Raw genomic sequence first — 26,656 nt, forward strand, 5'->3', positions numbered from 1 at the left:
GCATCCCTCCCCCAAGACTCACTCCCTTCCACTTTCCCCAGATTGCTCCCCTAACACTCACACCCTCCCCTCCCACCCCTCCCCCGACACTCACTCCCCTCCCCTCTCCCCGCACCCCTCCCCCGACACTCACTCCCCTCCCCTCTCCCCGCACCCCTCCCCTGACACTCACTCCCCTCTTCTCTCCCCACTTCCCTCCCCCAACACTCACTCCCCTCCCCTTTCTCGCAGACCTCCCCCAACACTCACTCCCCTCCCCTCTGCCTGCACCCCTCCCTGAACACTCACTCCCCTCCCCTCTCCCCGCTTCCCTCCCCCAAGACTCACTCCCCTCCCCTCTGCCCGCATCTCTTCCCCAACACTTGGACTCCAGATGAATAATTGTATGATAAAGAACATAATATAAAAAGCCTTCCAATTTGGAAATTGTTTGGATAGGGATTTAAAACTTTGCATCAGACCAGTCAGTGATGCATGAGGCAGAGTCCTGTTTTTCATATTGATTCAATGCTACCGCCATCTCGCAAACTGAATATCAGGAAGGAAGTTCTCTACCTTTCTCCTCGAACATGCCGACCGCCTGAATTTCCCACGTTGTTATGGAATCTGGAATGTTAACCGTCAACCTGGAAATACATGGGGGTAGAAAGAATCATTGATTATCCAAAATGATGAACATGGAAAAAACGGGTGGCACGGTGGTTAGCACTGCTGCCTCAGAGCGTCAGGGACCCGGGTTCGATTCCTGGCTGTGCGGAATCTGCATGTTCTCCCCGTATCTGCGTGGGTTTCCTCCGGGTGCTCCGGTTTCCTCCCACAATCGAAAGACGTGCTGGTTAGATGTATTGGCCATGCTAACTTCTCCCTCAGTGTTCCCGAACAGGCGCTGGAGTGTGGCGACTGGGGGATTTCCACAGCAACTTCATTGCAGTGTTAAGCCTACTTGTGACACGAATAAATAAACTTTAAAATGTTGTAAGAATGTCGATTTCAACCACTGCTTGCAGTTGAAATCCCTGCACTTGATTTGTGTGTGGGGTGCTGGCTTCATCAAAATAACACCTAGCCCGTAGTGAGTTACCTTTCTGTTGAATCCTTACTTTATCGTGGTGGTTTACCGGTGTGCGAGTCCAAATGTAATTCAAAACTGAATACTGATCCTCCCATTGAGTGGAAGGTGAAAAGGAACTAGCTTTCAACAGCTCCTGAGAGCCTCACAGAAGGAGCAGGCATTAGCAAAGAAGAAGTCACACATTGAAAACAATGGTCTCGATTTAGAATTAAAGTACTGTGATTAGTTGCTCTAAAGTAGATTTGTGGACTATTTTTAATGTTCCAATGGCTATAAATGATTATACTGATAAAGCCACTAGATTAGTAATCCGGGGAACTAGGCTAGTACTTCAATATCTAAATTCGATCACTTAATCTGAAATTGAAAGTGGTGGTGACCGCAAAAATACCATAGAATCCCTACAGTGCAGAAGGAGGCTATTTGGCCCATCGAGCCTGCACTAACAACAATCCCACCCTATCCCCGTAATGCCACATACTTACCCTGCTAATCCCCCTGACTCTAAGGGGCAATTTAGAATGGCCAATCGATCTAACCCGCACATCTTTGGACTGTGGGAGGAAACCGGAACACCCGGAGGAAACCCACGCTGACACAGGGAGAATGTGCAAACTCCACACACACAGTCACCCGAGGCCAGAATTGAACTCAGGCCCCTGGCGCTGTGAGTCGGCAGTGCTAACCACTGTGCCACCGTGACATTTTAACAACACTACCATCGAGTGTTGTAAAAGAAAAACCCACTTGCTTCACTAATGTCTCTTTAAGGATGGAAATCTGATATCCTGACCTGGTCTGGCCTACATGTGACTCCAGAGCAGGTCGTTGTCTCTTAACTGCTCTCTGAAATGGCCCTGGCATGTCACTGTTTCACAGTAACTTCATTGCAGTGTTAATGTAAGCCTACTTGTGACACTAATAAATAAGCATTAAACTTTAAAACTCAGTTCAAGGAAACTGAGGGAAGAGAAAAAATGCAGGCATTGGCTGGGTGGGCAACAGTGAGGTTGAGTGTCTTGGGTCACAGGAAGATATAGACGAGATGGTCAAATGGGTGGTTAAGTGGCAGATGGAATTTAACCCTGAAAAGTGTGAGGTGACACACTTTGGAAGGAGTAATTTGACAAGGATGTATACTATGAAAGGTCTGACACTGGTAAGTTCTGAAAAACAAAGGGACCTTGGCTTAATTGTCCATAGACCACTGAACACGGAAAGGCAGGTTAATAGGGTGGTGAAAATAGCATATGGCACACTTGCCTTTATCAATGGGGGTATAATTTACAAAAGCAAAGAGGTCATGATAGAGTCATATCGAACTTTGGTGAGGCCACAGCTGGAACACTGTGCGCAGTTCTGGTCGCCACATTATAGGAAGGACGTGAACACACTGGAAGGGGTGCAGAGGAGATTCATCAGGATGCTGCCTGGGATGGAACATTTAAGTTATGAAGAGAGGTTGGAGAGGCTTGGGTTGTTTTCATTGGAGCAGAGAAGACTGAGGGGTGACCTGATTGAAGTGTTCAAGATTATGAGGGGCATGGACAGGGTGGATAGGGAACAGCTGTTCCCTTTAGTTGAAGGGTCAGTTATGAGGGGACACCATAGACCATAAGACAAAGGAGCAGAATTAGGTCACTCGGCCCATCGAGTCTGCTCCGCCATTCAACCATGGCTGATATTTTTCTCATCCCCAACCTCCTGCCTTTTCCCCATAACCCCTGATCCCATATTAGTCAAGAAGCTATCTATCTCTAACGTGTTTCTCAATTACCTGGCCTCCACAGCCTTCTACGGCAAAGAGTTCCACAGATTCACCACTTTCTGGCTGAAGAAATTCCTCCTCATCTCTGTTTTAAAGGATTATCCCTTTAGCCTGAGGTTGTTCCCTCTGGTTCTAGTTTTTCCTATTCGTGGAAACATCCTCTCCACGTCCACTCTATCCAGGCCTCTCAGTATCCTGTAAGTTTCAATAAGATCCCCCCCCTCATCCTTCTAAACTCCAACGAGTACAGACCCAAAGTCCTCAACCGTTCCTCATACGGCAAGCTCTTCATTCCAGACACAAGTTAAAAGTGAGGGATGGGTGGTTTAGAGGGGATTTGAGGAAAAAAATAAAATTACCCAGAGGATGGTGACGGTCTGGAATGTGCTGCCTGGGAGGCTGGGGAAGGGGGGTTGCCTCACATCCTTTAAAAAGTATCTGGATGAGTACTTGGCATATCATAACATTCAAGGCTATGGATCAAGTGCTGGTAAGTGGGGTTAGGTGGTCAGGTCAGGGCCTTTCATGCGTAGGTGCAGACTCGATGGGCCGAAGGGCCTCTTCTGCACTGTAGTATTCTGTGATCCTGTGATTCTGTGAAACCACCATCCCACCAAAGAATAAATTAAACCAACGGAGGTTGTTCTTCAAAAACAATTGATTTGAGAGGAATGTCCAGAGATTTGTCAACCGCAAGCTCCGGACGTGAAGGGTGAAGCTCTCCCTTCCAAGACTGAGATGAATTCCAAGGCCTTTTAGACAAAGAAGGCCATTTTGAAGGGAGTTCATAATCACTGGCAGAAGTATATGAGGACAATACCCACCTTCAGGGGACCAAAGACATTTAAACTGAGGAGGCAACCCAAGTGCCTCAGAAATAGTGGTCCAAGAGGAACAAATGCGACCATTATGCTATCATTAAGTTCCCTCTGACCACTGCAGTGTAGACAAATCAGGGGCAATATATCAGTTTTCATTGTTGACATCAAAGCTGATAATCATCAGATAAAACAAGCCGTCAAGAAACTGTACAATATCGATGTACACTCTTATCAGGGGTGATGGTGAGGAGAAAGCCTATGTCTGTCTGGCCCCAGTCTATGAGGAATTGGAGGTTGCTAATAAAATTGGCATCATCTAAACAGCTTTGAAGAAGAGCTGTATAAACATTTCAATAAAGTTACAAAATGAAAGATGAAAAAAAAATACACATGGTGAAAGTAGAAATGGTCTCCAATACTGGGGCAAAGAGAGTTGTGTCTGATTTGCTGCCCATTTAACCCAACAGCTGATATTCAGTTCCATTGCAGTCACATGAAAAAACCGACATTAAGTAGAATGGTGCCGACCCTGTGTATAGGCTGAGAGGCGGAAGATTTAAAACTGAGATGAGGAGGAACTACTTTCTCGCAGAGGGTGGAGAATTTGTCGAACTCGCTGCCCCACAGGAGTCTGAACTGTTGAATGGTTTCAAGAAGGAGATAGATATATTTCTAATAAAAAAAAGGGATAAGGGGATTTGGGGAACAGGGGAAAGTGGATTTGAGACCAGGGAGTGATCAGCCCTGATCTGATTGCATGGCAGAGCAAGCTCGAAGGGCTGAATTTGCCCATTTCTGCCCCTATGTTCCTATGACCCTGCATGGCCCATGCTGCATGCCTGCCTGAGGTGAAAGTCTACTCCTCCAGGTCGAATTAGACATAAATAGGAACACAGAAGGTTCAAAATCATCTTAGTGGCAGACTGTACCATGTACTTGATATTTGGTCAATAGGTTGTAATGTTGGCAGGTTGCCTAGAAACATAGAAGATAGGAGCAGGAGGAGGCCATTTTGCCCTTTGAGCCTGCTCCGCCATTCATTACGATCATGGCTGATCATCCAATTCAATAGCCTAATCTTGCTTTCTCCCCATAACTTTTGATCCCATTCACCCCAATGTTTTGGCATCAACTACTTCCTGTGGTTATGAATTCCACAGGCTCACCACACTTCGGGGAAAGAAATGCTTCCTCACCTCCATCCTAAATCTCCTACCCCGAATCCTCAGACTGTGACTTCTGGTTCTGGACTCCCCCACCATCAGGAACATCCTCCCTGCATCTACCCTGTCTCGTCCTGTTAGAATTTTATAAGTCTCTATGAGATCCCCCCCCCCCCCTCACCGCCCCGCGCTCATTCATCTGAATTCTTGCGAAGACAATCCTAACCTAGTCAATCTCTCCTCATACATCAATCCCGCCATACCCGGAATCAGCCTGGTAAATCAGCATTCGCTGCACTCCCTCGAGAGCAAGAGGAGGACCAAGCCAATACTCTCTGCTTTGTATCCCTGTCCATCTTTAATTTCCGCAGTCGTTATGCCTGGGACCTCCCACAGGTAGGAGGCAGCAGAGTCCTGAGCAATCTGGTGGGTGGAGGCCTGGATGTCTCAGGATGTCTAAAATAAATTTACAGCCAGTGAAGGACCTGTTGAAGGATAGTCACTGTTGCAGTGCCAGATAAACAGGTGGAGCACCCATAAGGGGGAAGCGTTGGCACCGAGGTAATGTCACTAGACGAGTAATCTAGGAGATAGCCCCATGCTCTTGGGGTACAGGTTCAACTTCTGCCAGGCGTCACCCCCTGTCCGTTAGTTTATTGGTAAAATCCCATCTGGTTCACTGATTGGGAAGGAAAAAAGAAAATTCAAACACAAGACATAGGAGCAGAAGTAGACCTTTCGGCCCCTCAAGACTGCTCCTACACTCAATAAGATCAATGTTGATTTGTTTATGTTCCAAGTTCCACATTTCTCTTCTACCCCTCTAAACATTTGATTTCCTTGCCAAACTAGAATCGATCTACCTCCGTCTTAAAAATGTTCTATGAATCCACCTCCACCTTATCCTGAGAAAGAGGGTTGCAAAGTGGAACAACCCTCGGAGAGAAAAAGAAATCTTCTAATTTCTGTCCTAAAATTTGATTTGGTTTGATTTATTCTTGTCACATGTATTAACATAGAGTGAAAAGTATTGTTGCTTGCGCATTATACAGACAAAACATACCGTTCATAGAGAAGGAAACGAGAGAATGCAGAATGTACTTATTACAGTCATAGCTAGGGTGTAGAGAAAGATCAACTTAATGCAAGGTAGGTCCATTCAAAAGTCTGACAGCAGCAGGGAAGAAGTTGTTCTTGAGTCAGTTAGTACGTGACCTCAGACTTTTGTATCTTTTTCCTGAAGGAAGAAGGTGGAAGAGAGAATGTCTGGGGTGCGTGGGGTCTTTAATTATGATGGCTGCTTTGCTGAGGCAGCGGGAATTGTAGACAGAGTCAATGAATGGGACCCTTAATTTAGAAACAGTATCCCTTAGTTCTGGACTTACCCAAAAGAGGAAACATTAGTTCCACGTCCACCATGTCAAGACTGTTCTGACATCTTTATATGATTTGGCCTACATGCGGCTCCAGACACACAGTGATGTGGTTGATTCATATGTGGGTTAGCTGGATTGGCCATGCCAAATTGCCCATTAATGTCCTAAGATGTATCGGTGAGGGGAATTAATGGGGTAAATACATAAGGTTACGGGGATTGCGCGGGGATGGGATGCTTTGTTGGAGGTTAGGTGGATTGGCCATGGTAAATTGCCCCTTAATGTCCCAAGATGTCTAGATTAGATGATTAGCCATGGTAAATGCGTGTGGTTGGAGGGATAGTGCGGTGCAGAGGGCCGAGGTAAGATAGGCAGAGAGTCGGTACAACTCGATGGGCCAAATGGCCTCTTCTGCTCACATCCCATGAAAGAATACAAAAAAAAAGCGCTTGAAAGAAAGTCGCACATTTTATTACAAAAAGTTAAAATGATCCCTCCCTCCATTTGTGTGAGAAGTATGGACACAGTGATGTAGAAAAATATAATCTTACTTTTGGAGTCCTTTTCTCAAAATAGGAAGTGTTCTCCATTCCCAGCTTTGTGGAAAGTAGCTGCGCAATCGGGCAGGAGTGTCATCGAGGAAAGGCTCCCCATCATTCCCCGCCGCTACAAAAAAGAGCAGAAAGGTGAGTTTAAAGTTTCTTTATTAGTGTCACAAGTTGGCTTACATTCACATTGCAATGAAGTTACTACACAAATCCTAGTCGCCGCACTCTGTTCGGATGTACTGAGGGAGAATTTAGCATGGCCAACGCGCCTAACCAACACGGCTTTCAGACTGTGGGAGGAAACCAGAACACCTGGGGGAAACAGGAGAACGTGCAGACTCCACACAGACAGTGACCTAAGCCAGGAATCGAACCCAGGTCCCTGGCATTGTAAGGTAGCAGTGCTAACCACTGTGCCAACCTGGGTCCTGAATTCTACCTCCTGCCAATTGTAACACTACATTCTGTACTCTCTCTTTCCTTTCCTTCTCTATGTATGGTATGCTTTGTTTGTACAGCGCACAAGAAACAATACTTTTCACTTTATGCAAATACATGTGACAATAATAAAGCAAATCAAATCAAATTCAAATCAAATGTGCTGAGCAGGTTCATTTCATCGAGTTCCAGTCAAAAACAAAACAAGAGATGCACAATTATACATGCGTGAATAATACAAAGCGAAAGAATCCATAGAATCCCTACAGTGCAGAAGGAGGTCATTCGGCCCATCTATGTCTATACCAACTCACTGACAGGAGCATTAACCCAGGTCCTTTCCCTGACCGTAACTCTGCACATTTATCCTGGCTAATCCACTTAACCTAATCAGCCTGGGACACGAAGGAACAATTTAGCATGGTCAATCCACCTAACTTGTACATTTTTGGAAATGAAGGGACAATTTAACGTGGTCAATCTACCTAATCTGTACATCTTTGGACACGAAGGGGCAATTTAGCATGGTCAATCCACCTAACCTGTATATCTTTGGACACTAAGGGGCAATTTAGCATGGTTAATCCACCTAACGTGCACATCTTTGGATTGTGGGAGGAAACCAGAACACCCCGGAGGAGACCCACTCAGACCATGGGGAGAACATGCAAACTCCACACAAACAGTCATCCAAGGCTGGAAGTGACCCTGGGTCCCTGGCGCAGTGGGGCAGCAATACTAACCACTGTGCCACCGTGCCGCCCTACTCACTATGTTTACAATTCATGTTTTTAAAAAAACATTTCTGATTAAATGGCATGGAGCTGAAATCTTAATTTGTTTGCACTCTTCATAAACACGGCCCAGACAAGTTGAAAGCCAACATTTTGAGTTACCGCATCCAGGGTATTTTGCTTTGGTATTGCAATATTGGAATTGTCATCGGTCTGTTTCATGAGTGTTTGTGAAAGATATTCTCTCGCTCAGTGAGTTGAGTATGAGCAAATTTGATCCCTGTCAGCAAACGCTTACTTCTTCCCAACTGATTGAGCTTCGCCGACTGGTTATTCCTCAGTTCCACGCCAAACTCGCAGCAGGTGAGAAAAACCTTTCTACATTCATCTTCTTCAACTCGCTTCCCCCGATCTTCACAGCTAAGGTGCATTGGGATTACGGTTAATCCATCCGTGCAGCATTTCTTCAGAGTGCCGTTGGTATACTGATTTACTGAAAGACAAGGAGATGAAAATGCATTGCTGAACTTAGTTTTATAGTTCAAAGGTTATTTATTCGCGTTGCCAGTAGGCTTACGTTAACAGCACAATGAAGCTACTGTGAAAATCCCCTAGTCGTCACGCTCCGGCACCTGTTTGGGTGCACTCCCCGGAATTTTACTGCCTCTCCCGCCCGAGGCTCATAAAATCACGCCCGAGGCCAACATTCTGCGAGTAAAATCCAGCCACTGAGGGAGAATTTACTCTGGCAAATGCACCTAACCAGCGCGTCTTTCAGACTGTGGGAGGAAACCAGAGCACCCGGAGGAAACCCACGCAGACACGGGGAGAAGTGCAAACTCCACACAGACAGTCACCCAAACTGGGAATCGAACCCTGGTCTTTTGCGCTGTGAGGCAGCACTGCTAATCACTGTGCCACCATGCCACCCTGACGGTTAAACAATAGGTTCAGCACTTCAAATTGCAGACAATGGTTGACTGCAATCCGACAATTGCTGCATCCGGAGCTAAAAAATGTTAAAATGAGCAGCAAGATTTCTCAATCAGCTGCTGTTCTGTCCCTCACTGGATGACATTCTAACAGTTACCCAGCCCATCCCGTGCCGCAAAGGCTAGTTTGACCTCTCACCTCACTTTGTCCATCTCATGTTTGCTGATAGCACCACTGTAGTTGGTTGGACTCAAACAATGATGAGACAGAGTACAGGAAAGGGACATGGAATCTGGTGAACTGGTACGGCAACAATAATCTCTCCCTCAATGTCAACAAAACGAAGGCGATAGTCATCAACTTCAGGAAGCGTAAAGGAGAACATGCCCCTGTCTACATCAATGGGAACTAAGTGGAAATAGGCAAGAGCTTCATGGTTCTAGGTGTCTAGATCACTGACAACCAGTTCTGGTCCCTCAAAGCCGAAGCCATAGTTAAGAAAACCCACCAACGCCTCTACTTTCTCAGGAGGCTAAGGAAATTTGGCATGTCCGCTACGACTCTCACCACCTTTTACAGATGCACCATAGAAAGCATTCTTTCTGGTTGTATCACAGCTGGGTATGGCTCCTGCTCTGCCCAAAACCGCAGGAAACTGCAAAGGGTTATGAACGAAGCCCAACCCATCACATCCGTTGACTCTGTCTACATTTCCTGCTGCCTTGGAAAAACAGCCATCATAATCAAGGACTCCATGCACTCTGAACATTCTCCCTTCCACCTTCCTCCTCAGGAAAAAGATACAAAAACACATACCAACCGACTCAAAAACAGCTTCTTCCCTACTGCCATCAGACTTTTGAATGGACTTACTTCTTATCAAGTTGTTCTTTCTCTACGCCCTAGCTATGACTGTGACTCTACATTCTCATTTCCTTCTCTGTGCTTTGATTGTATAGAACCTGAGTCCCTAACGCTGTGAGGAGGCAGTGTTAACCACTGTGCCACCATGCCACCTGAAAGGAAGTGATCAAGCAAGCTGTCATTTTGAAATTAAGCTGTGCCAATGTCATGGCGAGAAATTACTTTATCCATTGTCATAAGGGCGGTGGCAACAACTTAACTTTAAAACGGATAACTGAAACCTCTAACTAGCAAAGAAATCCCAGGCGGAATAAGAGACGGACACAATCTCTAATCCTGTGACAACTGTAAGCATTTTTAAACAGATTGTGCCTTCGGATCAAATGTACTGAATGCGGACTCAATTCTTACATTTTCCCACATACTGCGCTTGGAAATCCAAAGATCTTTTCTTCCTCCCACCATCCGTTTTGCAGGAATATCCTGTAAGGAAACAACATTATTTAATAATGATGAAACATTTTTAACATGTGAGCACCACCCACCCCCCCCAAAAAAAAACCACTTCAGCTCACTTTCAATTGCTTATAGGCGTCATTCTTGCTCGCAACAGTGCAGACTTGGGGTGAAAGTCAGAACGACTTGCTGTTCCATGGATCCATGAATCCACACAGAAGGAGGCCATTCAGCCCATCGAGTCTGCCCTAACTCTCTGAAAGAGCATCTTACCCAAGCCCATCCCCTATCCCTGTAACCCCAGAATATGCCATGGCTAATCCACCTAACCTAGATATCTTTGGACAGTAAGGGGCAATTTAGCGTGGCCAATCCAACCAAACTGTACATCTTTACACTGTGGCAGAAACTGGAGTACCCGGAGGAAACCCACGCAGACACAGGGAGAACGTGCAAACTCCACACAGAGAGTGACCTGAGGCTGGAATCGAACCCGGTTCCCTGGCATTGTGAGGCAGCCGTGCCATGTCAACTGGCCCACTGTGCTACCACTATTCCTGAAACATGTTGATATTTTATAGCCCAGGAGCTATAGCCCAGTGAACATCTGTTTGCTTGCTTGCTGACGCTGTACTTAGGAGTGACGCCTCTTGTATTCAAGAGGCGGCTGGATAAAGCACTTCGGATGAATGGGATCAACGTTATGGGGAAAAAGCAAGATGAGGCTATTGAGTTGGATGAGCAGCCATCTTCGTAATGAATGATGGAGCAGGCTCGAAGGGCCAAATGGCCTCCTCCTGCTCCGATCTTCTCTGTTTCTATGTAATTTTACAGATGGACCATAGAAAGCATTCTTTCTGGATGTATCACAGCTTGGTATGGCTCCTGCTCTGACCAAGACTGCAAGAAACTACAAAAATTTGTGAATGTAGCCCAGTCCATCACGTAAACCAGCCTCCCATCCATTGAGAGATCCCTATCCCCTTAATCCCGATTTACCCTTGCTAATCCCCCTGACACTAAGGCGCAATTTAGCATGGCCAATCAACCTAACCCACACATCTTTGGACTATGGGAGGAAACGGGGGCACACAGAGAAAACCCACGCAGACACGGGGAAAATGTGCAAACTCCGCACAGACAGTGACCCAAGGCCAAAATTGAACCCAGCTCCCTGGCACTGTGAAGCAGCAGTGCTAACCACTGTGCCACATTGCCGCCCCTACAGTGGCAGCATTGAATTATGCCTAAAAGGAGAGGTGGCCTAGTGTTTGTTGGCCTTGGACTGATCCAAAGACTTTGGTTCGAATCCCACCATGGCAGCTTAACCGAAACAAATCTTAACCTGAAAAGTCTAATGATGACGATGATGATGAAACCATTGTTGTACAAATCCACCTTCGGGATATCCTGAGTGAGCCAAGCTTATATGTGACTCCAAATCCATTGAAATGTAACTGCCCGACCAACCACTCAGTCAATGGACAATAACTGCTACACCCACATCCAGTGAATAAAAATCTATGCTCCTGATAGCTTGTGACCGATTCTGGTAAATCAAATCTGTACCTCATCCAATGGAATGCAAATATTTAACAATAGACTTTTTTTAAAGTCCTTTTTCATGCACACCTTCTAAAATATGAAAAGATTTTTCTGTATTGTACATTCATCTACTTTGGATAACGGGTGGTGCAAAGATTCATAGAATCATCGAATCCCTACACAGCAGAAGGAGGGCATTCAGCCCATCAAGCCTGCACCGACCACAGTCCCACCCAGACCCTATTCCCGTAACCCCACATACTTACCCTGCTAACCCTTTGACACTGACGGTCAATTTAGCATGGTCAATCAACCTAACCCACACATTGTTGGACTGTGGGAGGAAACCGAAGCACCCGAAGGAAACCCAGGCAGACGCGGGGAGAATGTACAAACTCTGCACATACAGTCAACTGAGGCCAGCATTGAACCCGGGTTCCTGGCACTATGCGGCAGCAGTGCTAACCACTGTGCCACCGTGCCAACCCAATTGTTGTCTATACATCTCACTAATTCTTTGTCTGCACATGTTATTTCAGCTTTATGTAGAACAGAATCTGCATCTAATTTTGCGTGCTTAGCTTACCAAGTCGAGCCTCTGACGTGCCCACATTGGAAATGAAAGCCAGTCCGGCATCCATAAATACATGACTGCTATCAGCGCCACCTCCAAATGTGCAGCCAAGATCGTATGAATTCATCTCTTCAAAGACCTATTCACAGACAAAAGTCAAATAAGAAAAGTGTACATTTGTGTAAATGCAAAAAAAAAGGGATGTTGTGGGCAGCACAGTGGCACAGTGGTTAACACAACTGCCTCACCAGCCTCAACCTGCTGGGCCAGGGATCTGGGTTCAATTCCCGGCTTGGGTCACTGTGTTTGTGGAGTCTGCACATTCTCCCCATATCTGCGTGGGTTTTCCTCCGGGTGCCCCGGTTTCCTCCCACAGTCCGAAAGGCATGCCGGTTAGATGCATTCTCCCTCAGTGTACCTTGATCCTTTTAGCCGCAAGAGCCACATCCAGTTCCCTCCTGAACAGAGGTAATGAACTGGTCCCAACAACTTTCCACAGATTCACAACTCTCTGAGTGAAGACGTTCTTCCTCATCTCAATTCTGAATGGCTTACTCCTTATTCTTAAACTGTCAGGGAGGGATTTCCAGGGTTTTCAAAGCAAGAATATATTTCCAAGTCTTGATAGTAAGTGGCTCAGAGGGGAATTTCCAGTTGGTGGTTTTCCCATGTGTCTACTGCTTATGTCATGGAGTTGGAAGGTGCTGTCTATGTGATGTGAACAGGCGGGGATGTGGCGACTAGGGAATTTTCATAGTAACTTAATTGCAGCGTTAATGTAAGCCTACTTGTGACACTAATAAATAAACTTGTTTTCTTTCTTCTGAGCCACAGCTGCACAGAAATAGTTCTACTTCAAGACAGCATGCCCGTTTTCCAAGGATAAATCCAAACTAACATGATTACATTTTAAAAAGAAAATGTGACATATTGAGGCAATTCCACTTTTGCCCATTGGCTTGGTCCATGATATGTGGGTTGCCTTTAGTGGGAAACATATCAGGATAAAATTTAGGCTGTATGGTCTGGCCATGGAGACAATGGTCTACAGTTTGTGGCTGTAAGGAACCCAAGGTGGCACTGTGCACCATGTTGCATAACCACAAGTCCAATTCGATGAACATCCTTAGACAGCACCTTCCAACCCCATCACATAGGCAGCAGACACATGGAAAAAAACAGCAACTGGAAATTCCCCTCCCAGCCACTCACTTATCCAAACTTGGAAATATATCCTTGCATCAAAACCCTTAGGTTGATTGGCCATGCTAAATTGCGCCCTAGTGTCAGGGGGCTAGCTCGGGTAAATGCATGGCGTCATGGGGATAGGGCCTGGGTGGGATTGTGGTTGGTGCAGACTCAATGGGCTGAATGGCCTCCTTCTGCAGTGCAGGATTCTATGATTTTAACAGTCTCAGAATAAGGGGTAAGCCCTTCAGGACTGAGATGGGGAAGAACTTCTTCACTCAATGAGTTGTGAACCTGTGGAATTCTCTACCACAGAAAGTTGTTGGGGCCAATTCCTTAGATATGTTCACGAGGGAACTGGATGTGACCCCTGTGGTTAAATGCATCAAGGGGCATGGAGAGAAAGCGGGAGTGGGCTATTGAAAGGGCATGATCAGCCATGATTATGTTGAAGTGTGGCAGAGGCTCGAAGGGCTGAATGCGCCTATTTTCTATGTTTCTATATGTAACAGCACTGTGGCTATAACTACACCAGATCGACTGCAGCAGTTCAAGATTCAATTCGCACCCCCTTCTCAAGCACAATTTGGGGATTGGCAATAAATGGTAGCCTAACTTGCGAAGTCCCAATCCTGTGAATTAATGTATATTTTTTAAAAGCCCCAGTGTTCACGGCCATTATTATGTCAAACTGACGAAAATGTCTGGCAAACTGGAAATCCACCCTCCAGATTCCACTAAATTGTTATCCTCTGCTTTTGCCGAGGTACATAATGAACATCGGTCCCTCACTGCTGACCGTAAAAGCCTTGCCAGTTGAGGCTGTTCCAACAGCCCAGCGTGACTAACTACAGAGAATCCCTACAGTGCAGAAGGAGACCATTTGGCTTGCACTGACAACAATCCCATCCAGGCCCTATCTCCATAACCCCACATATTTATCCCACTAATCCCCTGACATTAAAGGGCAAGTTAGCATGGCCAATCCACCTAACCAGCACATCTTTGGAGTGTGGGAGGAAACTGGAGCACCCGGAGGAAACCCACGCAGACAACGTGCAAACTCCACACAGACAGAGACCCAAGGCTGGAATCGAACCTGGGTCCCTGGAGCTATGAGGTAGCAGTGCTAACCACTGTGCCACCATGCCGCCCACGAAGTGAGTAGGACCATGGATGACACATGAAGGCTGAATTATCTATGAGGCATCCCACAAGCACAGTCCATTGAGCCCGAGACAGCAAAGTTTGAATGAATTAATTGAATTAAAGGTGTGTTGCTTTGACCCAATATTAAGACATGTTCTCTCTGCCCATCTTCTCTCCTGTATTATAAGCCAGATCTGAAATAGAAGGTAATGAGGCAGGAAGGAAAGTTTTTTTTAAATATAATTCATTCAGGGGGTGTGGGCGTCACTGGCTGGGCCAGCATTTATTGCCCATCCCCAAGGGCATTTAAGAGACAACCACATTGCTGTGGCTCTGGAGTCACATGTAGGTCAGACCGGGTAAGCACGGCAGATTTCCTTTCCTGAAGGACATTAGTGAACCAGGTAGGTTTTTACATCAATCGACGATGGTTTCATGCTCATCATTAGACTTTTAATTCCAGATTTTTATTGAATTCAAATTTCACCATCTGCTGGGGTGGGATGCGAACCTGGGTCCCCTGAGCATTACCCTGGACCTCTGGATTACTAGTCCACTGACAAAACCACTACACCACCGCTTCCCCAAGTATCCTGCATCATAATCCTGAAACAACATGGTTTTATTTTAACCCAATATAGCATCTATATAGGCACAGCATGGTGGCACAGTGGTTAGCACTGCTGCCTCACAGCACCAGGGACCTGGGTTCGCTTCCCAGCTTGGGTCACTATCTGCGTGGAATTTGCACGTTCTCTCTGTGTCTGCGTGGGTTTCCTGCGGGTTCTCTGTTTTCCTCCCACAGTCCAAAGATGGGTTAGGTGGATTGGCCATGCTAAATTGCCCCTTAGTGTCAGGGGGATTAGTTAGGGTAAATGCATGGGGTTGTGGGGATAGGGCCTGGAATGGATTGTGGTCGGTGCAGTCTCGATGGGCCGAATGGCCTCCTTCTGCACTGCAGGATTCTATGGGTAGTTAGGTAGTTAGTTGATATAATCAGGGTTGAGGTTGCTATCGTAAAGTTTATTGAAGCAGAATCTTGAATCCCGTCAAAGCACAAACCGTAAATGACTTACTTTGCTGGGTGTAAGTTTGTACTTGTTGTTCAGTATATAGATTGCTGTGTCGACGATGGCAATGGACAAGCTGCCTTTGTCTTCAGTTTCAATGTGCAGAGTTGCTCTACCTCCTGGGCTGTAATACTCATTGGGCAAATTGTTGATTGTGATCTGCAGAAAGCAACAAAATGGGACAGATCGTCAGGAAGTGAATCGCACCATTTTCTGTTGTTGTCTGTGACCGCTCATTCACTGGCAATGTCCAACTTCTCAACATAGAGAGGGAATCTGACCAAGAAAATGCATGTTAAAGATTAAAGAGAATTTAAGATTTTTATTACAGGTTGGATAGGGGTTTTTTTTTTGTTTGTTCACGGGATGTGGACATAGCTGAGTTGGGCCATCATTTATTTCCCATGCTTAATTTTCCATTTCAGAGTCAACCACATTGCTGTGGATCTGGAGTCACATGTAGGCCAGACCGAGTGAACGTGGCCGATTTCTTTCCCTAAAGGGACATTGGTGAACCAGATAGAGTCATAGAGGTTTACGGCATGGAAACAGGCCCTTTGGCCCAACTTGTCCATGCCGCCCTTGTTTTTTAAAACTCCTAATCTATTCCCAACTGCCCGCATTTGGCCCATATCCCTCCATACTCATCTTACCCATGTAACAGTCTTAATTCTTTTTAAAAGACAAAATTGTACCCGCCTCTACTACTATCTCTGGCAGCTTGTTCCAGACACTCACCACCCTCTGTGTGAACAAATTGCCCCTCTGGACACTTTTGTATCTCTCCCCTCTCACCTTAAACCTATGCCCTCTAGTTTTAGACTCACCTACCTTTGGGAAAAGACTATCTAGCTGATCTATGCCCTTCATTGTTTTATAGACCTTTATAAGATCACCCCTCAGCCTTCTACGTTCCAGAGAAGAAAGTCCCAGTCTATCCAGCCTCTCCTTATAACTCAAACCATCAAGTCCCGGTAGCATCCTAGTAAATCTCTTCTGCACTCTTTCGAGTTTAATAATATCCTTTCTATAAGAGGGTGATCAGAACTGTACACAGTACTCCAAGCGTGGCCTTACCAATGTCTTGTACAACTTCAACAAGACGTCCCAACTCCTAAATTCAATGTTCTGATCAATGAAGCCAAGGATGCTGAACGCCTTCTTCACCACTCTGTCCACCTGTGACTCCACTTTCAAGGAGCTATGAATATGTACCCCGAGATCTCTTTGTTCTGCAACTCTCCCCAATGCCCTACCATTAACTGAGTAAGTCCTGCCCTGGTTCAATCTACCAAAATGCATCAACTCGCATTTATCTAAATTAAACTCCATCTGCCATTAGTCAGCCCACTGGCCCAATTGATCAAGATGGGGTTTTCATGGTCATCATTAAACTTTTGATTCCAGATTTTGACTGAATTCAAATTTCATGATTTGCCATTGCGGGATTCAAACCTGGGTCCACAGAGCATTACCCACATCTCTGGATTACTATTCCAGTCACAATACTATTATGTTACCATCTCTCACAATGGGCTAAGTCTTCCAATCAGCTGTGACATTGATGGGATCTCTGATTGATTGGGGACCTTGCGGAAAATTCCAGTCCATCATGGGCGGCACAGTGGTTAGCACTGCTGCCTCACAGCGCCAGGGGCCCGGGTTCAATTCCAGCCTCGGGTCACTGTCTGTGTGGAGTTTGCACATTCTCCCCGTGTCTGCGTGGGTTTCTCATAGAACATAGAAAGCCACAGCACAAACAGGCCCTTCGGCCCACAAGTTGCGCCGATCACATCCCCACCTCTAGGCCTATCTATAGCCCTCAATCCCATTAAATCCCATGTACTCATCCAGAAGTCTCATAGAAAATGAATGGGATTCCACTCCATCTGACGAAGGAGCAGCGCTCCGAAAGCGAATGGCATTTGCTACCAAATAAACCTGTTGGACTTTAACCTGGTGTTGTTAAAACTCTTACTCGGTAAAAGAAGACAGAGGGTAGCCGTAGAAGGGTGCGTTTCTGAATGGAGGGCTGTGACAAGTGACTTTACTCAGGGATCAGTGCTGGGGCGTTTGCTGTTTGTAATATATATAAATGATTTGGAGGAAAATGTAACTGGTTTGATTAGTAAGTTTGTGGATGACACAAAGTTTGGTGGATTTGCGGATAGCGATGAGGACCATCAGAGGATACAGTAGGATATAGATCGGTTGGAGGCTTGGGTGGAGAATGATAGATGGAGTTTAATCTGGACAAATGTGAGGTAATGCATTTTGTAAGGTCTCATACAGATAGGAAATATACAGCAAATGGCAGAACACTTAAGAGTATTGATAGGCAGGGGGATCTGTGTGTACAGGTACACAGGTCACTGGAAGTGGCAACGCGGGTGGAGAAGGTAGTCAAGAAGGCATACGGCATGCTTGCCTTCATCAGCTGGGGCATTGAGTTTAAAAATTGGCAAGTCATGTTGCAGCTTTATAGAACCTTAGTTAGGCCTCACTTGGAATATAATGTTTAATTCTGGTCGCCACACTACCAGAATGATGTGGAGGCTTTAGAGAGGGTACAGGAAAGATTTACCAGGATGTTGCCTGGTATGGAGGGCATTAGCTATGAAGAGAGGTTGGAAAAGCTTGGTTTGTTCTCACTGGAACGATGGCGGTTGAGGGGTGACCTAAAAGAAGTCTACAAGATTATGAAAGGCATGGACAGAGTGGATCGTCAGAAGTTTTTTCCCAGGGTGGAAGAGTCAATTACTGGGGGGCACAGGTTTAAGGTGCAAGAGGCAAGGTTTAAAGGAGATGTCCGAGGCAGATTTTTTACACAAAAGGTGGTGGGAGCCTGGAACTTGTTGCCACGGGATGTAGTGGAAGTGGATACGGTAGTGACTTTTAAGGGGCGCCTTGACAAATACATGAACAGAATGGGAATAGAGAGATATGGTCCTCAGAAGGATAGGGTGTTTTAGTTAAGTTGGCCAGCATGGTCGGTGCAGACCTGGAGAACCAAAATGCCTGTTCCTGTGCTGTAATTTTCTTTGTTCTTTGTCTGTGTGGGTTTCCTCCGGGTGCTCCGGTTTCCTCCCACCGTCCAAAGATGTGCGGGTGTGTTGATTGGCCATTAGTGTCAGGGTAAATTCGCAGGATAAAATACGTTGGGTTATGGGAATAGGGCCTGGGTGGGATTATGGTCAGTGCAGGCTCAATAGGCTGAATGGCTTCCTTCTGCACTGTAGAGTTTCTATAATTCTATGATCAGCACGGGCGGCACGGTGGCACAGTGGTTAGCACTGCTGTCTCACAGCGCCAGGGACCCGGGTTCAATTCCGGCCTTGGGTCACGTCTGTGTGGAGTTTGCACATTCTCCCCGTGTCTGTGTGGGTTTCCTCCGGGTGCTCCGGTTTCCTCCCACACTCCAAAGATATGCAGTTTAAGTTGATTGGCCATGCTGAATTGCCCCTTAGTGTTAGGGGGATTAGCAGGGTAAATATGTGGAGTTACGGGAATAGGGTCTCGGTGGGATTGTGGTCGGTGCAGACACTATGGGCAGAATGGCCTCCTTCTGCACTGTAGGGATTCTATGATTCTATGATAGCACAGCGGTAGTGTCACTGGACTGGTAATCCAGGGCTGCAGGCGAACTCTCTGGGGCCACGTTAGTCTCAGTTATGGTGACCATGAATCTATCACCAGTTGTCAGATAAAAACCGCACCTAGGGGGTGGCACGGTGCATAGGGGCGGCACGGTGGCCCAGTGGTTAGCACTGCTGCCTCACAGCGCCAGGACATGGGTTCGATTTCCAGCTTGGGTCACTGTGCGGAGTTTGCATGTTCTTCTTGTGTCTGCGTGGGTTTCCTCCACGTGCCCCGGTTTCCTCCCACACTCCAAAGGTGTGCGGGTTAGGTGGATTGGCCGTGCTAAAATTGCCCCTGAGTGTCAGAGGGACTAGCTAGGGTAAATGCATGGGGTCATGGGGATAGGGCCAGGGTGGGGTTGCGGTCGGTGCAGACTCGTTGGGCCAAATAGCCTCTTTCTGCACTGTAGGATTCTATGATTCTATGATTCACTAATGTCCCTCAAGGGGAAGGAATCTGGAAAAGTCTACCTACATGTGACTTCAGAATCACAACGCGGTTGACACTTAAATGCCTGAAATATCCAAGCTAACCACTAGGTTCAAGTATATATGCGGGGGGGGGGGCAACAAATGATGAGCTTGTCAGAGGCACCCACATCCCATGATTGAATTTAACAAATCACCCTCAACAATTACCATTGCCCTTCACAAATGAGATTTCAGCCACACCTTAAGTTCACTTCAGAATATTAGCATATGTCGGTTACAACTGGGAAATTAACTATTTAAAGAATAAAATTGAGCTGCATTATCTGCTAAGACCACTTTTGACACTCAATCATTGCTCATTGGAAACTTTCGTGTAAATTGGCGTCATTGCCCCCAAGCCGGCTGTTCCTATGTTACTATAATATACTACCGGTTTCCTATGTTACAGGAGAGAACCACAATCCTTATGATATTTAGAAAATAGAAAAGGAGATCCATACCTTTCCTTCGCAGACATCCTTGACATCAATCCACGCGGAATTGGCCACCATTTCTGTTTTGCTCCCGACATGTATGTAATAGTAGAGGACGAGTCGGAACGCTGGGACCATAGCGATGCTCAGGGGGAGGGTCAGTTTTGTGACTGCTGTTTTTAAAATTCGATTCATTGTGAGCACTTTGCCTTTGTTAATAATCTGCCAGAAGAGGAACATTCACCTCAGAATCTGCACAAGCAAACTATCTCACCAAGATGTACAAAGGAAGAAAGCATGGGCATGGGTGGCACAGTGGTTAGCACTGCTGCCTCACAGTGCCAGAGACCCGGGTTCGATTCCTGGCTTGGGTCACTCCAGCAGTTGATATTTGTCTCGGTGTGCGTAGAGCACAGAGTCCTGCGTCACTGAGCCATTCAGGACGAAGCTCGACAAATACTCACTCCAGACCTCCTTTGCAAAGGCACATTCCACAAGGAGCAACCGCCTCAATCCCCACACAGCCGCTTTGAGGGCAGCGTGCGGTGGTGTTGAGTCGTTGGGCGTGCATCAAGGATGTGACGGGAAGTGCCCTTCTCACCACCAGCACACCGAGATAAGTATCAACTGCTGCTGGAGGGTCAGCAACTCGGTGAAGGACGCACTTTCGTCCGCCCAAAACTTGCTGATCTTCCAGTGCAAAGATTTATCCTCGACCGAGTGTTGCCGACTGGCACATTCCAAGGTCCAGGACAACGTGCTGAGGGACGCTCCCAAGCTTGAGGCAGCCGCCGCAAAGGCACAATGGGGAAAGGCCACCGTTTAAAGCCTTTCAACCGAGGCAGACCGAGGGGTCAGGAACTGTAAAAAACCCTCAGACTGCGTAACTGTGTGCAACTTTGTAAAAACAGCACACAGTGCAATGTGATGACTTTCTATAGTTTGATGAAGAACTCTGACCTGTTCTGTAATGTATGAAATGTCTTGGTACTGAGCACTGTAAAATTTTGAAGTTAAGGAAATTGTAAATATGACCATTTTTCACTGTTTGCAATGATTGGAAATGGCATTTCTGTAATGTTTTATTTCAGATAATTTATGAATAAAGTATATTTTTTTGAAATAAAAAAAATTCCCGGCTTGAGTCACTGTATGTGTGGAGTTTGTACATTCACCCCATGTCTACCTGGGTTTCCCCTGGGTGCTCCGGTTTCCTCCCACACACTCCAAAGATGTGTGGGTTGAGTTGATTGTCCATGTTAAATTGCCTCTTAGTGTCAGGGGGATTAGTGGGTAAAATATATGGGGTTACGGGGATAGGGCCTGGATGGGATTGTGGTCGGTGGAGGCTCGATGGGCTGAATGGCCCCCTCCTGCATTGTAGGGATTCTACGAGTCTATGCACAGATATGTATACGTGAATGCATGTGCACATGTCACCATGTGTGTGTCCAAGTATGTGTTTCTATGTGTATTGCATCCATGTGCACATGTCACATGTGCGCACCAGTGTTTTTGATGCGACACAAACAGAAAATGCTGGAAAATCTCAGCAGGTCTGACAGCATCTGTGGAGAGAGAATACAGCCAATGACATATTTCAAGATGGTACCGGAGAGGGGTGACTTCTTGCAAGCTGTGCCCAGTACATCCTTTAATTCTATCTTTTACTCTCATTCTATGCTTTTAAAACTTTATTCTTACTCTTCCACCCCATATTAACATAGAACATAGAACAGTACAGCACAGAACAGGCCCTTCGGCGCACGATGTTGTGCCGAGCTTTATCTGAAACCAAGATCAAGCTATCCCACTCCCTATCATCCTGGTGTGCTCCATGTGCCTATCCAATAACCGCTTAAATGTTTCTAAAGTGTCTGACTCCACTATCACTGCAGGCAGTCCATTCCACACCCCAACCACTCTCTGCGTAAAGAACCTACCTCTGATATCCGTCCTGTATCTCCCACCATGAACCCTATAGTTATGCCCCCTTGTAATAGCTCCATCCACCCGAGGAAATAGTCTTTGAACGTTCACTCTATCTATCCCCTTCATCATTTTATACACCTCTATTAAGTCTCCCCTCAGCCTCCTCCGCTCCAGAGAGAACAGCCCTAGCTCCCTCAACCTTTCCTCATATGACCTACCCTCCAAACCAGGCAGCATCCTGGTAAATCTCCTCTGCACTCTTTCCAGCGCTTCCACATCCTTCTTATAGTGAGCTGACCAGAACTGCACACAATATTCCAAATGTGGTCTCACCAAGGTCCTGTACAGTTGCAGCATAACCCCACAGCTCTTAAACTCCAACCCCCTGTTAATAAAAGCTAACACACTTTAGGCCTTCTTCACAGCTCTATCCACTTGACTGGCAACCTTTAGAGATCTGTGGATATGGACCCCAAGATCTCTCTGTTCCTCCACAGTCTTCAGAACCCTACCTTTGACCCTGTAATCCACATTTAAATTTGTCCTACCAAAATGAATCACCTCACATTTATCAGGGTTAAACTCCATTTGCCATTTTTCAGCCCAGCTTTGCATCCTATCTATGTCTTTTTGCAGCCTACAACAGCCCTCCACCTCATCCACTACTCCACCAATCTTGGTGTCATCAGCAAATTTACTGATCCACCCTTCAGCCCCCTCCTCTAAGTCATTAATAAAAATCACAAAGAGCAGAGGACCAAGCACTGATCCCTGCGGCACACCGCTAGCAACCTGCCTCCAATCCGAAAATTTTCCATCGACCACCACCCTCTGTCTTCGGTCAGACAGCCAGTTACCTTAAGTTGCTCTTTTTCTGCACCCGAGCTATGACTGTAACATTACATTCTGCACTCTCTCCTTTCCTTCCCTATGAACGATTTTCTTTGTATAGCGTGCAAGAAACAATACTTTTCACTGTAAACTAATACATGGGACAATAATAAATCAAATCAACGTTTCGGGTCTGGATGACCCTTCGATAGACAGGAGCAGACAGTGAAAGGTTATGGGCAGACAGGGCCTCCTCCTGCTTCTATCTTCTATGTTTCTATATTTAGGATGGAGATCAGGAGACATTTCTTCACCCAAAGAGCGATGAGCCTGTGGAATTCATTACCACAGGAACTAGTTGATGCCAAACCATTGAATGTATTCAAGAGGTGGCTAGATATAGCACTTGAGGTGAATGGGATCAAATTATGGGGAGAAAGCAGGATTAGGTTATTGAATTGGTCATTATCGTGATGAATGGCAGAGCAGACTCGAAGGGCCAAATGGCCTCCTCCTGCTCCTATCTTCTCTGTTTCTATGAAAGTGGGGCTGACACCACAACTCGATCAGCCATGATTTTATCAAACGGGTGGAGTGGCTTCAAAGGGCTGAATGGCCTGTTCCTGTTCCCAAATATTGTGTTCTTGGGAATGTTGTCTGCTTTGAGATGTTCCAAAAAGCAAAAAGAAATCCCAAAAGAAATGTAAGTTTTTTTCTGTCTTTTTGCTATTTCTATGCGTGCGTATGTGTATGAATATTCAATTCCTGTGCAATTGCTATATAATAATAATGCACTGACCATGTAGTAATAATACTTGACGTTACCACTGCCTTCAGGGATGACAGCTGTTACATCGGCAGAAAACGAGTTTCCCGGGTCTAATACTTGGTGTGGTACACTGACGTGGAGGTAGCTCTTGCTCTCGGAACGGTAAATCCGCACAGTTTTTGTTGCTTCACTGATTTCTTTTCCATGGGTCCCATCCCCAGCTTTCACCTGACAGACCAAAAGTAGGCACAAGGTTATTCCAACTGTACGCAGCAAGTGGCTATATTTGAACTGTGCCCTTTCTTGTATTTACCCCCAGTCGGATATATTGAGATCTCTTGGTGATATAACCAGCGGAGCAACATGTCAGTTACTTGGGTTAGAATAGAAGCATTAACATGATATTGCACGAGAATAATTTTCGTTTCTTTATACCAAATTCCACATTTTAAACACCCATCATCAAAGAATCAAAGAACCCCTGCAGTGCAGGAGGAGGCCAATCGGCCCATTAAGTCTGCACCGACCACAATCCTTCCCTATCCCCATAACCCCATGCACCTACACTAGCGAGTTCCCCCTGACACAAAGGGACAATTTAGCATGGCCAATTCATCTAACCCGCACATCTTTGGACTCTGGGAGGAAAGCGGAGCACCCGGAAGAAACCCATGCGGACATGGGGAGAATGTGCAAACTCCACGCAGACAGTGACCCAAGCCAGGAATCGAACCCGGCTCTCTGGCGGCTGTGAGGCAGCAGTGCTAACCACTGTGCCACCCATTGGTTTTCTACTGAGGGAGCCAGTCCCTTTCCTTAAAAACTGTAAAGATTGATATAATATGAAGACCTTTAATTATCCCAGCCAACGGGAAGGAATAGTCAGAGCTCTGCTTTCGTGCATGGAGAACATTGTAGGAAATTCCCAGTTTCCAGTTGCACAGCTTTCAAATGTAGCCCAGACAGGCTGAACGAAGCTACAGCCCATTAAGCCCCAACCAGGTTGAACTAGGCTACAGGCTATCAAGCCCCAATAAGGTTGAATTGGGCGACAGTCTATCAGGAGCTTAATCACCACTAGAATCTTGAATGCATAGTGGGAACCCATCCTCCTGGCATGATACCGGGGTTACATTGCTTTTGCCTATGCTCAAAATGACATTGATGTAAAAGTGGTTGTATAAAGCACGCAGAGAATGGATTTTGTCAACAGAATTCATAGTGCAATGATATTGGTGCATTATATCTATCAGTGATAGTAGCACAGTAAGAAGTCTCACAACACCAGGTTAAAGTCCAGGGTTTTCGGAGTGCTGCTCCTTCATCAGGTGAGTGGAGACGTAGGTTCACAAACTTGGCATATATAGACAGAGGCACATTTGCAAGATAATGGTTGGAATGCGAGTCTTTACAGATAATCAAGTATTTTCAGGTACAGACAATGCGAGTGGAGAGAGGGATAATCATAGGTTAAAGAGGTGTGAATTGTCTCAAGCCAGGACAGTTAGTAGGATTTTGCAAGCCCAGGCCAAATGATGGGGGTTCCCATATCAATATCCTCCTAACTGTCCTGGCTTGAGACAATTCACACCTCTTTAACCTGTGATTATCCTCTCTCCACTCACATTTTCTGTACCCAGAAAGACTTGATTACCTGTAAAGGCACGCATTCCAACATTTATCCTGCAATTATGTCTCTGTCTATATATGCCGTGTTTGTGAACCCAACTCTCCACTCACCTGATGAAGGAGCAGTGCTCCGAAAGCTTGTGATTACAAATAAACCTATTGGATTTTAACCTGGTGTTGTGAGACTTCTTACTGTTCCCACCCCAGTCCAATGCCGGCACCTCCACATCAATGATAGTAGCAACTGCGAATCTAGAAAATGTGCATGAGTGGCACATAATTGTCCACTTCTTTCTGGGTATATCGAAACAGTGTCATGCCTGGATGTTATAAACCCCTGAGGAGGCTAGGTCTGTGTGATGGTAAAGTCAAAAGGTACCGGAATTTGATATGGGAACAGGTGATATGAATGCAGGTTGGGATGGTGTGCCACTTGGGGAGATATTGTTGGAAATGATGTTGTTCTATTGCAACCTTTATCTTTGTCATTCTAGATGGTTGAGGTCTTGGGACTGGGAGTTTTTGTTAACTGTGCTGTGCACAGTTGTTGAAGTGCATCTTGTAGATAAGCCTTGCCGCAGCCACTGCGAGCCAATAATGTAAGGGATGGATACTAGTGGTAATAGGTATGTGTGTTGGCAGGGCGGTGGGGGACATGAAACCTGCTCTTGTGTTTCGGATAATGTCGAAGTTCTTGAGTAATGTTGGACTGTGTTCTACCGATGAATAGTTAATAAAATGAGACTCCAATTCAATATTTTTTCACTTTCAGAGCCATTATTGCTGCAAGGAATATGTCCAAGCGCTTAAAATTATGTAGTGAGATGTTAACTCGAGTGTTCAACACTTTGGTCTGAAATATCAAATGATCATATTCTCAGGAAGAGGTTTCCGACACATCGTAAGCATCTCAGACAATAGAATTGGTCACCTTTTTCCAAAGCTCAATTCGATCTCGATGTCATATGAATGAGTTGTAGAATCAAATGTTACCACCCAATTCCAAGGCTGCACTTTGCTGGTTGCAATGTTAACTATCTGTAGGCATTTCCCACTCTGTGCATCAATTGGATGCAGCTCAATGGCTCACTAGGGGCACAAGAGCAAGGAAATAACCGGAGAAATGTGTTCTCAGATGTGACTAATTGGTTTTGTTCCCTAGGGATAGTTAAGAGTCAGCCAGCATGTGTTACAGTTTGAGCTTTTCTAGCGCAGAGCACTTACTCATGTCTTAAAGTTAAAGTTTTTAAAAT

General features: G+C 45.9%; 1 protein-coding gene across 1 annotated transcript in view; it reads right to left on the minus strand.

Moving 5' to 3' along the window:
• LOC144496912 (complement C4-like) overlaps positions 1-26,656 on the minus strand; it is a 137,801-nt gene that overhangs the window by 78,313 nt on the left and 32,832 nt on the right. The window contains exons 12-19 of the mRNA XM_078217528.1: positions 23,805-24,002; positions 20,270-20,464; positions 15,706-15,858; positions 12,305-12,431; positions 10,129-10,200; positions 8,219-8,413; positions 6,752-6,866; positions 556-626 (exon numbers count right to left, since the gene is read on the minus strand). Coding sequence (XP_078073654.1) covers positions 556-626; positions 6,752-6,866; positions 8,219-8,413; positions 10,129-10,200; positions 12,305-12,431; positions 15,706-15,858; positions 20,270-20,464; positions 23,805-24,002 — 1,126 coding nt within the window. The remainder of the gene's footprint in view (positions 1-555; positions 627-6,751; positions 6,867-8,218; positions 8,414-10,128; positions 10,201-12,304; positions 12,432-15,705; positions 15,859-20,269; positions 20,465-23,804; positions 24,003-26,656) is intronic.

The sequence above is a fragment of the Mustelus asterias genome, chromosome 8 (genome assembly GCF_964213995.1).
Source record: "Mustelus asterias chromosome 8, sMusAst1.hap1.1, whole genome shotgun sequence".
Lineage (NCBI taxonomy): Eukaryota > Metazoa > Chordata > Chondrichthyes > Carcharhiniformes > Triakidae > Mustelus > Mustelus asterias.